Source organism: Notolepis coatsorum (assembly GCF_963971535.1).
Source record: "Notolepis coatsorum genome assembly, chromosome: 10".
Lineage (NCBI taxonomy): Eukaryota > Metazoa > Chordata > Actinopteri > Aulopiformes > Paralepididae > Notolepis > Notolepis coatsorum.
In genome coordinates, this window is record NC_140174.1 from 40,223,502 (window position 1) to 40,241,476 (window position 17,975).

The following is a 17,975-nucleotide window of genomic DNA, read 5'->3' on the forward strand; positions in this document are numbered from 1 at the left end:
TGCGTTGGAGGAAAAGTCAAGGAAAAGGTCCCACACACTGTATTAAGCTTGCAAATAGAACTTATTCTTATTTGTATTAGTAGGACAACGTTTCAATCCTTTTCCTTTTCTCAAGTGACTTCTCTCGGACGCATCCTGTTACCCAAGTCTTTTGTTCCAAGTGTGCAGAAGTATTTTTCTCATGGCCCATATTTCTTCAATAACACTATGTGGAATAATTCATAGAGTCAAGTGGTTACGCGGTCATGTAAGCTCAACAAATCAGTCTTAGATCAGTACCCCTATTCTAAGAAACTACGCACGTTGGGCCCCAGAGCTTTCAGCTGAGCTGGAACAGAGGGTCAAGGGGCACAGGAGGTAGAGGTTTGCCCACCCACAGTCAACGGCACAAAGACAGAATAACTTGTCTCAAATGTAGCGATTGTCCCTCCTCGCGGACACAGATATCCAGTAGCAGCTGTTCTGGGGATATGCAGATGGTCGTGTCACTGTCAATTAGCTTTGATGCATCCAATACAAAGACAATCTTATATTCTCAATGACATTTCATGTATAATAGACAAACTTTTATTTGTACCACTTTATTATACCATACAGGTATTTTTTTTTGTTTCAGATTGGTCAAACATCATATGAATACAAACAAAACATAGATATAAACAATACAACCATGTTAAATAGAACTACATAGAATAAAGAAATATATATATTAGCACATAAACAACTTTAATGATAAAAGGTAAAAGTGGAGCTACTTGCTTCGATCCCCTTGAATGCTGTACCAAGGTCTGTTTTTGTACATTGCTTGTCCACCATATACAGTAACCTCTGAAATTCTTACAGTAAACGTATGATCATCCTACAAATCAGTAGTACAGACAGTACAAATCATAGAGAGCTGCACATTGAAGTCAACGTTATTAGAAAATGTTATGAAGTAAACACAGACTTCTGTGAAGTGATTTCCTCCCATAAGTGCCTTCATGTTTTCCCTGCAAAAAAGCTATATATATATGTGTATTTTTGATAAATAAAACATATGAGTGAACAATGTCATTTAAAATAATTAATGAGCAGTTAGCACATTTTTGGGGGTGTTCCGGTCTTGAGATTCCCCGGTCTCTTTCTCCATGTACGCCTGTACCGACCTCCACAAGGCTCTGATGTTCCCTTCACCAAAGCCTGATGCCCCCCTTCGCTCTATGAGTTCAAGGAAGAAGGTGTCTTCTGCAAAGAGGGGCTTGGTGAACACCTGAAGCAGGTATCTGGGACAAGGAAATAACAAGAAAAGATTATGCCATTTCTACAGGGACCATAATAAGAGACCTTGAGGAATCGTTTTATTTGACATTTCGTAACACTTTCATTGCCAGCCATGCGGTGCGCCTTACCCCCCTTGAATGCCACCACCCACTTCAATGATAGAGCTCTCATATTTGCAAACGCATAAATGTCTTAAATGATGTGTCTAATCTGGCCGTCGCTTATCAATGACTTGTTTGCAGTCAACATTGTCGAAACGGATTATTATTATTATTATTATTATTATATATATTTTTTTAATTGGTTCATTTACGTTTTATACCATTTTGAAAAACGCTCGTTTTAAGTTTCAGGAAAATATAAAGATTCTGTGATAATCGCCCTTTACTGGAATATTCTGGAATACACAAAAAACTGTCATTTTTCTGCCTATTTATTAATAGTTTTCAAATCAACGCTAGATTATCGATAGTATAATTATGTGTACGTATGCACGCTATAGAAGCGAGCTGAAAAATCGATTCTCTCATTTCCTGATCAGCACACAGACACACACATAGGGCACACGTTGATATCTCTGTGAAAAAAGGTCTGATTATCCTAAGACTGGTAAAATAGATTCCTTACCTCAGATCAGATGTTCTCCAAAAAGATTATTCCAATTCCTGATCGCCATTCCAAATATCTATCGCGTTTATTGATCCAATGCTGGGTACTGGAAATATGTATTCCACGCTGTTCTGATGGTCCACAATGAATCCGATCCTCCCGGGTGACTTGCCCAAGAAGTAAAATGAGGAAGCAGGATTAATTTTTTTTTACCATGCGTTTCATTCAATCCATTCCAAAGGGGTGCAGTACCACAGGGAGAGACGATAGGGGGCGGTATTTTCCCAATGGAGCTCAGAGAGAGTTTGCAGCACTAACGTGAGACTAGATTGATGAAATATGAATTCAAATCGCTAATAATTTAAAAAAAAAAAATAGATCTCTCGTCGTTGGCAAAAAAAAATTAAACTGAAAATGGTCAAAGTCATCCTCCATCAATTCTGTTTTTAACACTTTAAGTGCCGAAAACGTGTTTAGGCGTCTTTCCTAGCCATGCTCAAGTTGCCGAGGACGCCCTAACTCGTCTTTAATATCAATATTTCAAAAATCTGTGATCGAAATCATATTTCCCCTCTGCAGCCTTCACACACAGTTCTGAGCTCCTCTCAATCCTCTAGCGGTTCAAGAGCGCCATCTGGTGGCCGATCGGCAGAAGCGCCAAACAGGAAGTCATGTGGATGAAGTGGTGATCACCCATATTACTTCCGGCCACTCTATAGCTCCCGCGACTCCATCTTGAAACACTGGATAATAGATCGCTCGCCCTAACTCAATAAACAACGTTATTTGGACGTATATACTATTATACAACCTGGAAATGGACCGGGTATTTCGACATCCCATAATGGAAAACTGTCTACCCCACGCTGATCGCCCAATGGCCCGAGGAGACTGGGGTGAGTTTTAGCGTGTAATATTACCGTGTTCGATACTAACTGATCTGATGAACATATGACCCACATTAGATGAATGGTATAACGCTGCCCACGGAATTATAAACGCCCCCTCGCCCATCCGGTCAACATCAGATGACGTGTAGTAACTTCCAGAAGTACGTTCAGTTGGAATTTTTTATATTGCGCCGATTGCTATCAAACTGTATTTCATCATCAATATAATGCATTTGGGGCTATAAATCACGTTCTGGAGAAAGCTGCAGAAAGAGATGAAAACATACTTATACCTTAGACCATATTTTAGTATGAATATGTGAATGAAAAAGTTTAACGTTGCTACACCATGAACAATACATATAGGACCTTGAATGGGCCCTAATAATGGCAATCTAGCAATAGAATTTAAAAAGTTATAGCCCTGCAAAGAAGGGGAACTTCTCCATGTTAAATAGAGCTGGCAACGGATGGTATATCATGAATTTAGCCTTAGGCAATCAAAGTGTTAAGGTTTATTTTTCACGTTTTTCATGGTCAGACATGACCGACAGAAGAGGAGAGGGTGAATGGGAGAAGTGGTGGGGAAGACAAATTATCCCCCGGGAGCGGGAGGCGAACCCGGGACGGCCGCGTAGGTGTGCGAGGAACCCTGTATGTGTGGGGTCAGTATGACACATGCTACAATTTGTCCCCTTACCTTCCATTCTCACCGGACGGTGTCGGACGTGAGGAGGGTCGCAGGTCTGTGTCCAGGAGGATGCCATGCTGAGCCAGCATCTGGGGGTCGTGACCCGCCTCCTCCATCTCCTGCCGTCTTCCCACCTGTCGCAGGACAGAGGACAGGTAGAGGAGGTCACTAAGCGTGGCGGCAAATAAATAACAACACACACGTTCAAATACTAAGTGATCATCTTTTACATCATTAGACACACCACATGTGTGGTACAGTAACGGCTCTACACAAAAGGCTGTAATGGTGCCGACTGACTCAGCAACATTATCTGCTGTGGAATAATATAATGATTCCCCAACTCTCTCATGTAAAGACATTCCCCTCCCCTTTGTCCCCTATCCTGTGTCTCCCCCCCCCCCCCCCCCCCCTTTTTACTATATAAGGCTCCTCCCGACAGCATTCCTGGTCTCTACCTGGGTCATTCTGCTGATCACCTGGGGCGAGCCCCTCAGCCATTCTCTCTAATACTATGTGTATAATTCTATCTGTCTAGTTAATAAACCTTGTTATTAACTGAACCTCGGTTGACTGAGAACATTCTTCAGGATATCCACGAATATCCCACACTGCTATACAACAATCATTGAGTTAATGTGTCGCTGTAATTTACAATCAAATATGAGTCCAAATGTAAAGTGAGATGTGGTTAATAATACAAAATAGTTAGGCCCAGAGTCACCATCATAGCCCCGTCTTAACAGTTTTCAGAAGTAGGCTACATCAAAGAAACTATAAAAAGGAGGAAGGGTCATTACGTCAGAATACCAGCGTTCTAGGGCGGCCGGGTAGCGCAGCGGACTAAGCATCTGTCTACCACCACAGAGCCAGTGGGATCGAATCCGGCTGTGGTGCCTCCGGCTTGGCCGACCGTCCATACTAACACAATTGGCAGTGTTAGCGGTGGGAAGCCGGCGTGGGTGGGTCCTAGTCGTTGTAAACAGCGACTCCTACAGTTCGTCGGGGCGCCTGCACAGCAAGGGAAGGATCTAGGAGAGGTAGTGTGACCTTCCACACGTTACACTCTCCCAGTGAGAGTCTGCGCTGCCAGGTGAAATAAAAAGCGGTGGGCTGGCTACACATGTGTCGGAGGAAGCATGTGATAGTCTCCGCCCTCCCAGACCGACGGTAGGGGGTAGAGTGCGCAACGACCAGGAAGGGGAGTGGGAATTGGCATAACGACTAACATTGGGATGGGAGAAAAACAGAAAAAGGAAGAAAAAGATAATAAAAAAATAAAAATAAAATACCAGAGTTCTATGTTCTGCTTGGTGTCAGACTTTGGTGCCAGTTCTATTGAATACATACAAGCTGAAGCTATCTGAGGAAATATACATCAAACAATATCAAATGTTAGCTAGTTAACAATGAAACAGATTGCAGATGATTCCGACATTCGAGGTAATAACGGGTCATAAACGAGGAGATGGCGATACCATTTAATTCAATGTCGGCCGAACTGAAAGTGCGTTCACAGTGACGTGATGACCCTTCCTTTTTTATAGTATCCTTGGGGTACATTATCATCTCCCCCCCCGTCCCCCCCCCGTCCCAATCCCAGTCAAAAAGGAGGCTCAGGAGTGCAGACCTTTTCAATCTTGACAACACATTCTAAATTTCCTGTTGCAGTGTTTGCAAATACAATAGCCGACAGGAAATAGACTTGGGCACAAGCTGTTCCCTAGCAACACAATTCCATTGAAAAATATCTATAGGGGAAAAAGGGCAGCGACTGCTACCTCTGCCAAGGTAATATAATCATGCAGTCATGTCTGTAAGTAAGTATGTAAGTAAGTCAGTCATGTGATGTGTGACTGACAGATTGCCATAGGGCTGATCTTCGAAGCTTTGGGGCCGAGATTCGATTTTAATTCGAAGCTTCGAGATTAAAAAAATATATATATATACTTTATTTTTTTTATGTTGTGGGACTTGTACAGCACTTTGGTCAACTTTGTTGTTTTTAAATGTGCTCTATAAATAAAGTGGATTGGATTAATGAATTAAATTAATAATGAGTCTGCGCTGCGCTGCCTGTAACATTACATTACATAATTATGTTGCAACCTTAGTCTATAAAGCAAACAATTATATAAATATTTATATGTAGTTAATAGAGACAAAGGCAGAATTCAACTTGATTTTTCATGTTTTATATGGGTCGGGACGCGTGTAGCTTATTGCCAGCGGAAGAGTGCAAGAATGCTTCCGCATTCGTCACCGCACGCCAGTACGGTAATGCGCCTTTCCTTTCGCCCCGCTCAGACAAATGCATGTAGTACATTGCAACACAACGCAGCATTTCCGCGTACATTGCAACGAATCACTTGGAGTTTGAAAGTGATATCAGAAGAAACTACCCAACCTCGGCTGTCTTTAACTATGAGTGAACACAACGCATTGTAACGTTAACGCAGCTGTCAACTGTACTTTACTATGGAATACATGTATATTATCACGACGTCACAGACTAAACAGTGTTCTGGATTTTCCTACAATGGATTATTGATTGTAAATTGAACCCTTGCACTGAAGAACCATTATGAATCTGTGTTAGAAAATGTTTTGGATCTAAATCACTTGGAGTTTGAAAGTGATATCAGAAGAAACTACTCAACCTCGGCTGTCTTTAACTATGAGTGAACACAACACATTGTAACGTTAACGCAGCTGTCAACTGTACTTTACTATGGAATACATGTATATTATCGCGACGCGTCGTCACAGACTAAACAGTGTTCTGGATTTTCCTACAATGGATTATTGATTGTAAATTGAACCCTTGCACTGAAGAACCATTATGAATCTGTGTTAGAAAATGTTTTGGATCTAAATCACTTGGAGTTTGAAAGTGATATCAGAAGAAACTACTCAACCTCGGCTGTCTTTAACTATGAGTGAACACAACACTCTAACTTACCATGTTTAGATAATGAAGTACTCAACCTCTACTGTATTTAACTATGAGTGAACACAGCACTCTAACTTACCATGTTTAGATAATAAAGTATAACCTCTACTGTCTTTAACTATGAAGGAATTACAACCTTTATTTAATGGTTAATATTTTGATAAAAGGTAATTTACTATATTTGTATGGCATTTACACTTAAAGTAGAAAAACAAAAGTAATCTGTAAAATAATAGTGAATTTCCTGTGAAAAAACATTTATTTTTTACAGTGTACGTTACACACACAAATGCTACATTATGACAAATTTTACAAAGAAAGTATATTTAGATTCAAAGACTATTTTAATAGCTTTCTTTGAATACACGGTTTCTCTCCTGTGACGTACAAATGTTCAACAAAACCGCCAACATTGACTCAGCTAGACCTCTTTGTTATATCTGCAGCGCTAACAAAGCGTGTTAATATGTGTCGAACCAAGCGGGGATCTCATGCGCATGCGCGCGCGAGCACCTCGCGGGCACCTCGCGAGCACGCCGGTGCACCTGGGCGAAGGAAAAGGAAATGCGCATTACCGTACTGGCGTGCGGTGACGAATGCGGAAGCATTCTTGCACTCTTCCGCTGGCAATAAGCTACACGCGGTCGGGACACTAAGAAATACTATAGAGAATTGTCAGTGCTGTAAAGTTTAAACCTTTTTAAATCTTAGACAAACTAAACACTTTGCTTTTATGAAATATTGTAAGCCGTCATTTGAGGCTTTATAAAAGCAGTACAATGAACACAAATCTGTCAGTGCCGAGTCCGACCTCATCTTAAATAACAAACAGCATTGCTTGTTGTAGTTAACAAAGAGAGGCAGAGTTAATGAGGCGTATGAAGTTCGTTGCATTGGAGGCGCAAGATTTTGCAGGTTGGAGAAGGGATAAAAAAAATAAAAATAAAAAGAATATTGATATATATATATATATATATATTTTTTTTTAATATATATTCGAATTTTATTTTCCCGTTCGAATCCCGTGCCCATCGAACGAAGCTTCGAAGTATTTAAGACAGCCTTAGATTGCCATGACATTTGCTGTGTACATTCATGACCCCAAGAGGAAGAAACTTATATTTCGATGACCCCATGAACTTTCCTTTAGTGCCACCACCAGGCCAAAGATTTAAAATAAGCACATACCCGTTTGTTATAGTCACAAAAGCTTCTGTGAACATTCATGACCCTTAGAGGAAGACAACGGTTGATTTTGGCGACCCCATGACCTTTCCTCTAGCACCACCATCAGGACAAACTGAGTACAAGGTATCTCAAAAGGTAATGGCTAGCCGCTAGACTACCATCAAATTTACCCCTAGAGTGAGAGACCTGTTGATTTTGGTGACCCGTGACCTTTTCCCTAGCGCCACCATATGGATTTGCACTCTGGGTCTGTTGAGACTGGCAATATCAGCAATTATTGTCGTCTACACACCATAAAATGTTGCATATGAAAGTAACAGCAAAGCAGGAGATTGTTAGGCCTTGGTCGAGGTCTGCATTCTTCTAGTTTGACAGGAATACGATTTGACCCCTGTTTTGTCGTGTATACCAATGATCTGCATGCAAGGCTTGTTTGATGTGGTTATTGTCGATGAGGTCACTGAAGGGAGTTAAATAGGAGCTGCGTTTTCATCAGTAGCAGGCATACCTCTGTGTAGTAGGCAGGAGGAGGGGAGAAGAATTGCACCCCTGCTTTGGCCATTGTATGTGCAGTGGAGACTATGTTGTTTGTGTACAGTCCAATGTGCTGGAGCCCTGGACCCCTGTGGTGCTCCAAGAAGGTATCCACCTGGTTCCTGCCTGAGATGAGCGCACACACACACACACACACACACACACACACACACACACACACACACACAGATAATGACTTTTACAGTATAGTGAAAGCTGTAGATTGATTGGTTCTTAAAAAGGGGCACTTCATCAAAATCATAATTTTGCACGTCACACACATCCAACAACTCTAAATAGTTTTGCACACATTCATTTAGTTTGTTACTAAATTGATCCTTATGTTGTGTTAATTACAGCTCAATGAAGTGATAAGGTAACTATTTCTTCATCTAGATTAGATTAGATTCAAATGTATTGTCATTATACTGAGTAAGTACAGTACAACGAAAAGACGTTTGGCATCCAACCAGAGTGTAAATGTAGCAGTAATGTGCAACAGCAATATACAATGTACAGGTGGTAAAATGGGTACAAATTATACAGATTAGTACTACTTCAGAAGTTTTCTGATGACTCTGCGATAGTGGGATGTATAAAGGACGGTGATGAGAGGGAATACCGGGAACTGGTAGCGGACTTGATCACATGGTGCGATAAGAACCACCTCCAGCTAAATGTGACGAAGACCAGGGAACTGGCTGTGGATCTGGGGAGGAGGAGGAGTGCATCTGTGACCCCCGTTTCCATCAGGGGGGTCGATGTGGACATGGTTGAGGACTACAAATACCTCGGAGTCCACATTGACAACAAACTGAATGGGTCAAAAACACGCAGAGGCACTCTACAAGAAGGGCCAGAGCCGACTCTACTTTCTCAGAAGGCTGAGATCCTTCAACGTCTGTACAAGGATGTTGAGGATGTTCTATGAGTCGGTGGTGGTGGGCGCCTTCTTGTACACTGTGACCTGCTGGGGGGACACAAACAGGCTGGAAAAGCTAGTCAGGAAGGCCAGTAACGTGGTTGGGGTGGAGCTGGACTCTCTAGCGGTGGTGGCGGAGAGGAGGAGCCTTGCTAAGCTCCATGCCATCAGGGACAACCCCTCCCACCCACTATACACAGACTTAGCTGATAGGAGCATGTTCAGTGCTAGACTAAGACTCCCGAGATGTAGCACTGAACGGCACAGGATGTCCTTCATTCCGACAGCCATCAGACTTTACAATGCATCACTGTGCCTCACTGCATCACTGAGCACAGGGTGACAGTTACCATCTTCCTGGACTTTTACTTTTTAAAAACACTGTTCAATATTACACTTACTGTAGACTTCTGTATATTTTACTGTTTATATTAGAATGTATAAACATAACATAGGAAATGTATATCCGGGAGCTGGGTATTTTTAGGCTTATTTTATTCTTCATTCGTGACTTGTTTTTGTCTCCCTAAATGTTTACTGTGAGCGATTTGTAGTGCCAAATTTCCCTCGGGATGAATAAAGTATTTCTATTCTATTCTATCTATACTGAGTGTAGTGCTAATCAGATGTATGTAGAGAGTTGTATTATATAAATAGAGACAGTATGACTACTACTGGCCAGCAGCGTAACTAGTAAGAGTAGGATATGTACAGATATAGATATAGTAAGGGACTATGTGCAGGCAAGTAGAGACAGGTGAGGATAGATATATATGCGGTAGGAATATATATATATATATATATATATATATATATATATATATATATATATATATATATATATGGTATATACAGCATTATAGTACATGCTATCATACAGAGCTAAGGGTTATGTGCAGGTGTACAAGCAAGTATAGAGGGGTTATATGCAGATATATTCAGACAAATATGGGTATATATATATGGTAATATAAAGATATAAATATGCAATATATACAGCACTGTTGTACATACTATCATACAGAGTATATGGGTAGACTGAAAGCAGTAGGTAGGTATAAATTGAGTATAGGCAACAGAGTTCAGAGTCGTACAGTATTGGTAACAGAGCCAAGGGTGTAGGCAATGCAGTCAGAGTTCAGAGTTTATATGGTGGGGGGGGGCTGTCAACATGGCAAGTTCAGAGAGATAACAGCTGAGGGAAAGAAGCTGTTCCTGAGTCTGCTAGACTTGGAGCGGAGGTTCCTGTAGCATCTCCTGGAGGGGAGGAGGGCAAACAGTCCATTATTGACTGATCATCAGCCTCTGTGCTCCTGTTCTCATGGTAGGAAAGTGTCTGTCCAGTGAGGGTGTAAGGTCAGATTTGAGGTGAGCCAGGACCAGCCTCTTGAAGCACTTCATGATGATGGGGGTGAGTGCAACAGGGCGGAAGTCATTAGGGCTCGAGGCAGAGGAGTGTTTCAGCACTGGCACGGTGGAGGTGGTTTTAAAGCATGCTGGGACAACTGTGACAGATTGAAGATGTCAGTTAAGACCCCAGACAGCTGCTCAGCGCAGTTCCTGAACACTCTGCCGGGGATGCCATCAGGGCCAGCTGCCTTACGTGCATTAGTCCTGCTCAGTGCCGTACACACGTCAATGGGGGAGAGAGTGAGGGGTTGGAGGTTGGCAGGGAGGACAGCCTTGGTGGGCGCCTCCTGGTTGTCTCTGTAAAATCTGGCATAAAAGTTATTGATCAGGGAGCGCCGTGGTTGGTGGGTTTGTAATCCGTGACGGCCTGGATGCCCTGCCACATGTGGCGGAGGTCGGAGTTGTTGAAGTGCTCTTCAACTCTTAGCTTGTGGCTGTGCTTGGCCTGCTCGACTCCCTTATTCAGATTAGCCCTGGCTGCACAGTAGGCCTGCTTGTCACCAGATCCAAAAGCAGTGTCACGTGCCTTTAGTAGTGAACGGACCTCTTTTTTCATCCACGCCTTCTGATTGAGGAATGTAGTGATCTGTTTAAGGGTGGTGACACTATCAATATTGGAATTTATGCGGTCAACAACGGAGGAGGTATAGGAGTCAATGAACCTCATGCTCGAATGGACTTACGAGAAAGTTACAAACAAATTTCTTCATAACTCCATTTACGAACTTCTCGGGCCAGTTTTGATCTAACAGTTTCTTTTCAGAGATTCGTTCCTTGCTACGAACAGGATTTACAAATGCGGAAAGGCAGTTGTAAATAGGACAGACTGGTGTGCGCCCATGTTCTTAAGGGCCTCGGAATTAAATCATTATAATAATAATGAATACGATAATCATTAACAATTACGTTTTGCATTTATAGTCATGACTCAACGAGGCATGGTGATGTCCGAAAATAAATAAAAGCACTACACAAACACTGCAAATGAACTCGCTTTCAGTTTAAGAATGAGTGACATTCTTCATTGAGGGGATCGCAGCTGAGAACATTTGTCATTTACAAACACCGTTTCACGCATTCAGCCATCTGGAGAACTTTCGTAAAAACAAACTTCTTACGAAGATTAAAATACGTACACTTTCGATCATGAGGTCCAATGTCTGTGTGAGAGTCCAGGGCGGCCTGAGTGTCAAACATACTCCAGTCTGTGTGGGAGTCCAGGGCGGCCTGAGTGTCAAACATACTCCAGTCTGTGTGGGAGTCCAGGGCGGCCTGAGTGTCAAACATACTCCAGTCTGTGTGGGAGTCCAGGGCGGCCTGGGTGTCAAACATACTCCAGTCTGTGTGGGAGTCCAGGGTGGCCTGGGTGTCAAACATACTCCAGTATGTGTGTTGGAACCGTTGCTGCAGCTCACAGTCTGCCCCCTCAGGCCATATTTTAACTGTTCTGATTGAGAGCTTCACACGTTTGATGAGGGGGGTGTACTTTGGGAGCATGCACAAAGTGAGGTTGTCAGATTGTCCCAGGTGGGGGAGGGGAATATATTTATGTATCAGCTATATTGGTGTAAACATTGTTAAATGTCCTGTCTCCTCTTGTGGGGCAAGAGACATGCTGGTCTGTGATTAACAGTGATTAAAATCTTCTGCAACAATAACGGCTGCCTCAGGGTGTGCAATCTGTTGTTTGCGTATGTTCATATAAAGTTCCTTCATTGCTATTTTAGGGTTAGCATCTGGGGGTATATACAGGTAGCAATCACAATAGTAGCTGTACATTTATTTCACTGCAAGTAATTAACACAACACAAGGATTCAATGTCACAGGTGGCCATGTTCAAACAAATTTATTCTCAATAACTCAAACTAAATGAATGTGTGCAAAACTTTTTTTGGGTGTGTCAGATTATGTGCAAAATAAATAAACAGCATTGTTTATTGGTGAAGTGCCCATTTAACCTTTTCTTTTTAGCTGGGAACCCAAAGTGAGTGAATTAGGCCTAGACTAAGACCCAAGCTCAGGCAAACATCTTATCACTATTGAGATACATGGGACCCACCAGAAACGGCTATTGTGGGTAGTGACCAATAGCTTAACAACTCATTCCCCGGCAACAACGAGTTTACTCTTATTGGGCGCCAATCGTTGAACGCCAACGAGTATACTTGTTATTTGATCGTTTTTCCTTTTATTTGATATTTCTATTCATTATTCATCCAGGGACCTTGGTGTTACCATAGGGAATGAGTCTGAGGTCGCCAAAGTGCAATACCGGCCGCATCCAGCTAGATGGTGGTATAGAGCACCCTTTGTAACCTTGTATCTTGGCCTGTGGAATGGCCAAATGTCTCCGGTTTCAATTTTCCTTGTCAGGCGAGCGGTTCTCCCGGTTCCATTGAAGCGCGTCAAATATCCCAGATCCATATGTTGTGGTGGATTATGCCGTGGACCAGATGGACATTGGATGTACCAGATGGCGATCAAACAATTGGAATATTATTTTTGGAATACTCCCAGTCCCGATCACAGGTAAGGATGATCTGACCTTGATCCTGCAATGCTTTTATACCGATCGGGCTGATAAGCATTTTTAGTGTTCAATACGAATGCCGTTACTGACAATCAAATAATCCGAAACGACCCCCCCCCCCCCCCCCCCTCATGCATTCATGATGGAACTAGGGCTGGGCGATTCATCAATTTTATCGATTAATTCGAATGAATGATTTAGGACGATTTAAAAAATAAAATAAAAAAATATTATTTTTTTACGAGTCACCTTTTATTTTACAAAAAGTGATGTTTGGTGGAGGTTAGATTTGCACTCTATTAATCCCAATAGGGAAATTCATTCTTGTTTGATGATTAAGAGGCACCTTTTATTTGTTTTAAGTGAAGTTTGGTGACAAATCAAGTTATTGCACTATTAATCCCAATAGGGACATTCATCTTTGTTTGATCAAGAGTAACCCTTTATAAATATATATATATATATATATATATATATATATTTTTTTTTTTTTTAAGTGAAGATTGGTGAAAGTTAGGTTTGCACTTCAATCCCAATAGGGAAATTCATCTTGGTTTGATCATTTGTGTCAAATTAACACTTTGATCGCCATGGTTAAATTCATAATTTACCATCCCTAGCCAGCTCTATTTGTCTATGGAGAAGTTCCCCTTCTTTGCAGGGCTATAACTTTTTAAATTCTATTGCTAAATTGACATTATTATGGCCCATTCAATGTCCTATATCTATTGTTCAGGGTGTAGCAACGTTATACTTTTTCATTCACATATTCATACTAAAATACGGTCTAAAGTATAAGTATGTTTTTATCGTTTTCTGCAGCTTTCTCCAGAACTTGATTTATAGCCCTAAATGCATTATATTGATGATCAAATACAGTTTGATAGCGATCGGTGCCAGATAAAAAATGTCAACTGCACGTAGTTCTAGAAGTTACTACGTATGATCTGATGTTGACCGGATGGGCGGGGGGTCGTTTATAATTCCGTGGGCAACGTTATATCATTCATCTAGTGTGGGTGATATGATCATTAGAGCAGTTAGTATAGAGGACATTAGAAAATAACGCTGAAACTCACCGTAGCTTCCTCGCGCCGTTGGCAGATGAGCGTGGAACAGAATTTTTTCTATTATGGCATGGAGAAATACCCGATCCATTTCCAGGTTGTATAATAGTATATACGTCCAAATCATGTTGTTTATCGAGTTATTGGCAACGGATCGCTATGTATTGTGTCGAGCTCGAGTCCCGGGACCTATAGCGAGTGATCGGACCGAATTGAAATGAGCACCAGCTTCTACATCCTGTTTCTCCCCCGATCGGCCACCAGATGGCGCTCTTGAACCGTTAGAGAGTTGAGTGGAGCTCAGTAGTATATCTCAGGTCCCCGGGGGAGAAATATGATTTCGATCACAGATTTTTTAAATATTGATATCAAAGACGTGTTACGGCGCCTTCGGCAGAATGAGCATGGCGGGGAAAGACGAGTTTCGGCGTCTCCGGCGATTAAAGTGTTAAAACGCTTATCGGGGCGCCCCAGTGGCGAACCACATAGCGCGCTCAGCCGCGACACGGCTTCCCGAATCCGTCGTTATTTCCCGAATGTCTTCCCCCGACTCTGTCACCCATTTCTCCTCTGTCTCTCCCTACTGGACTGCCCAGTAGTAATAAAGCGATAAAACGCCAAAAAATAAATCTTTAAAAAAATGTAAACGCTTATTTTAATGATTTCCTTGGCGTTTCTAGTTTTAAGAGAGAAAAAATCGATTAAAATCGTAAATCGGATGTGGTGTGAAAAAATCTGAAGTTTTATTTTTAGGCCATATCGCCCAGCCCTAGGTGGAACATAATACCTATGAAAGAGATTTGATTTCGGAATAATAGCGCGTACAGGCAAGAAACGGCAACGTCTATAGTGGAATTGGCTATAACTTAGCATTTCGGGAATTACCCTAGACCGCTCTAAAACCATACTTATATTCACCATGGTATAACACGGGAACGTATGGATGGAAAAATCTATTCTTTTTCACATATTGAACGATAGATAGGTGGTGTCAAATGGGCCATAGTATTGTATCCATAGCTATAATATAGAATATAGTTAGAGTTCTACAAACAAGGTGATGCACTCCTATCTTTTAAAGCGTGGCAGTGCTAGAGCGACTAATTCCCGGTGGTCAATGAGTTAAGAAACCAGGTGACCAGGGGTGCGTTGTTCATGGGACGGGGTTGCATGCCGAGCAACCGGCTCTGGGAGCAGAAGCACGCGCACACGCACGGATGTGCATGCGCGTGCACACAGGAATGCGCTGCATTCGACTGATGCGCCAACTCGCTAAGTACCCACCTGGCTACTTTGCATAACAATAGCGCAGGACGTCAGGTGTGTTCAAATACGTTCTCAGATACATTCACACAAAACTTGTGAATGAAATGTGTTACATTCCATTTGTAGAGGAAATTAGGCATTGGCTTTAATCTGTGCGCAAGTGAGGGAACATTTATGTGCATGCGCGGGAGCGTCATAAAAACACAGTGCAACCAGCTTTGAAATCACAACATAGAAATGCATAGCCCCTTTCGTGACTGTGATTCACCGAGTGAATCCACAGTCACTTGCTCCTCAATAGGAAACCAACGTATGTTGACCATGAAGGACTGGTTCTGGCCGAACCGTTCGTTATATACAAGTATCACAGAGACATTTCAAAGGTACTCACAGTTGCACAATGGTTTCAGACAGAGATACGGGATGGTTTGAAAGCTCGCCGTTGCTAATAAACATTTTAAATATCTTTTATAAACTGGTCAACACTGCATTATTTCCGGCGTTGGCTGCCTGGTTGTGATCACAGCGCATGCGCATCATGCACCCAACGCCGGAAATAATGCAGTGTTGACCAGTTTATAAAAGATATTTAAAATGTTTATTAGCAACGCCGAGCTTTCAAACCATCCCGTATCTCTGTCTGAAACCCTCGTGCAACTGTGAGTACCTTTGTAATCTCTCTGTGATACATGTATAACGAACGGTTCGGCCAGAACCAGTCCTTCATGGTCAACATACATTGGTTTCCTATTGAGGAGCAAGTGACTGTGGATTCACTCGGTGCATCACAGTCACGAAAGGGGCTAAGAAATGCATACTCTTTTAGAGATGGGTCAGACAGCCGTTACCTTGTTCAGGTAGTGATTCTGCCATTACAAACTTGCAGTCAGGTTCGTTTTGATCCTTGCAAGGAAGAGAGACTCCTGCTTTACTGCATTTCCAGTACTCCATTGCAGTGAGACGCAGCCCGATGCCATCCTGGTTTAGCACATAACCTTCGTCCACATCTTCCTCGCTGCACAGAAAAGCAGACAGCCAAACGTATTGATTGATTGATTGATTGATTGAAAAGTTTATTAACAGATTGCAGAATGGGTACAGTACAGTACAGCTCAATTAATACATACAATTGTTAAGGGGATGCAGACCAGAGAAAGACTTTCGTCTTGTTTACATCAGGGTCCCCCATTTTCAAGTCATCATAACATATATGACATACATGACATACAGATAGACAGTACTGCTACATCTATACATTTATGACATATCAGATTTGCAAATACAGTACTGTTTGTGATACAAAAGTGTCCAGAAAAAGAGTGTATATACATTTGACGTAGAAACTGTACATTGGAGGAGGTTGGGTGGGGTGGGTTGTTGGGTGGGTGGGGGCTGTACATTGGAGGTGGGGGTGGGGGGGTTGGGTAGGGGACACACACACATTGTACACTGTACATTGGAATACTGACAAAGCCATACTTGGTCATTTACTGTACAACTAGGTATCATACACAGGCCACGTAGAAGAGACTAGAGACTAGAGAGTATACGTTTTAGTTAATTTTTGCATGACAATCTTATATTCAACTTCTCTTACCTGTCAATGAAAAACCTCTTAAAACCAAAAACTCTTTCATACCACTGCATGACTTGTGGTGTGGTTTTCCTTGCACAGGCATAGGTTATGTGATCAAAGTGTGTGACAGGACAAGAGCTGTTGTCCTGTGCCAAGCCATTGCTGGTCACATTTTCAATGTTGTCAAACCCTGGCAAGAAGCTTCCCTCGTATTTCGTTCTGTCAATAAGAGTGTGGCACACGTTCCCCACAATGGACTTGACAACAGCGTACGTGACAAGCCCCATCTCGTCACGAACCACCGTGGGTGGAACCAGGAAATCGCAACCTTTGTCGCACAGAGATTTGAATGACCTCTCCACATCTTCGACCTCGAAACAAATGTTGCACGCGGTGTCTACAACATAGTGTGGACTGACGTCGTAAAGATAATGAAGATGACTTTCCGTGTCGCGTTTTCCTAAATCGATACAATGTAGATTAGACGATGTGTCCGTTGTGTTAAATACTTTCCCATTCAATCTTGAAGGGGGCTGGTTTGATCTCTCATTTACGACAAAAACCGCCGCTCCTTTCCTGAAAGCCAGCTGCCTTGACGTGTCGGTTAGTCTTGCTGCAAACAAATTTAACTTAAATTTAGAAACAAGGTCATACGCTATCTTATCCACGTTTGAAACGTGCAATGAAATGTGATGCAACCGGCTCAAGTGGGCTGCCATCTTTTTTGTGACGTGTGTTGTTTACGTGAGGGGTGTCCCCAGTATCCCGTCTTCTTCTTCTTTTGAATTTCCGGCAGTGTAGACGCACTACACTTCCGCGTTACATTGAAATCAAGGAGGAGATTGCGGGGGGGTCAAATGAATGGATGTGGACGAGAGCCGTGATGGAAGTGGTTGCCGATACGGCTGTGGGGGTGCTAGAGACATGATCGAATAGACGTTTATGCGCCTCGCTCTCCTGAACACGGCGTGACCCATAACTAATCGATCAGAACTAAATCGGCAGAGAAAAAGCCCATTTTAAAGTACCTATTCCGCTTGGACATGCGCAGAGTGCCCATGGAGTCTGGACGACG

General features: G+C 42.3%; 1 protein-coding gene across 1 annotated transcript; it reads right to left on the reverse strand.

The window, feature by feature from the left end:
• Positions 1–585: 585 nt before the first annotated feature.
• Positions 586–17,619, reverse strand: hpdl (4-hydroxyphenylpyruvate dioxygenase-like; the record flags this gene model as incomplete). The annotated part of the gene is made up of 5 exons (XM_084322527.1): positions 586–1,265; positions 3,463–3,587; positions 8,103–8,254; positions 16,173–16,339; positions 16,922–17,619. 5 exons carry the CDS (start codon positions 17,617–17,619, stop codon positions 1,067–1,069), a joined length of 1,341 nt encoding a protein of 446 aa, XP_084178653.1. The 3' UTR covers positions 586–1,066.
• Between the last annotated feature and the right edge of the window lie 356 nt (positions 17,620–17,975).